Below are 436 nucleotides of genomic sequence, written 5' to 3'. Positions count from 1 at the left end.
CTTCATATTCCCCACCCATGTGTAGGGATGCTTAAGGATACCCAGGGATGCTCTGGGGGTGCTCCAGAGCTCCTGGGGCTGGACCCCTCCATCTTTCCCACCCATGTGCAGGGATGCCCAAGGATACCCAGGGATGCTCTGGGGGTGCTCCAGAGCTGTTCCATCTCTCCCATCCACATGCAGGGATGCTCTGGAGATACGCAGGGATGCCCAGGTGATGCAGGGGGGGTGCCAGCAGCCCCCGAGGTGGCCCAGTCACCCCCCCAAGCACACACCTGATGCTGTTCTTGTGCAGGGTGTCCAGCGTGGCATTGCCCGTGTCCGAGCTCGCTTTCTTGTCCAGGTTCTGGAAGCGCTCGCGGGCGGTGAGGCCGCGCTGGGAGCTCTGCTTGGGCACATCCAGCTTCCCCCCGAAGGTCAGCACGCCCTGGCTCTC

The 436-nt window shown here is 63.3% G+C and overlaps 1 protein-coding gene across 1 annotated transcript in view; it reads right to left on the bottom strand.

Annotated features, from left to right (window-relative positions):
• LOC104403255 (actin-related protein 2/3 complex subunit 1B-like) overlaps positions 1-436 on the bottom strand; it is a 6,077-nt gene that overhangs the window by 1,625 nt on the left and 4,016 nt on the right. Inside the window, exon 5 of the mRNA XM_010011323.1 lies at positions 276-431. Within this exon, the coding sequence (XP_010009625.1) occupies positions 276-431 (156 nt within the window). The remainder of the gene's footprint in view (positions 1-275; positions 432-436) is intronic.

Source organism: Nestor notabilis, unplaced genomic scaffold, assembly GCF_000696875.1.
Source record: "Nestor notabilis isolate BGI_N333 unplaced genomic scaffold, ASM69687v1 scaffold23203, whole genome shotgun sequence".
Lineage (NCBI taxonomy): Eukaryota > Metazoa > Chordata > Aves > Psittaciformes > Psittacidae > Nestor > Nestor notabilis.
This window is presented reverse-complemented; position numbering and strand designations above follow the sequence as displayed.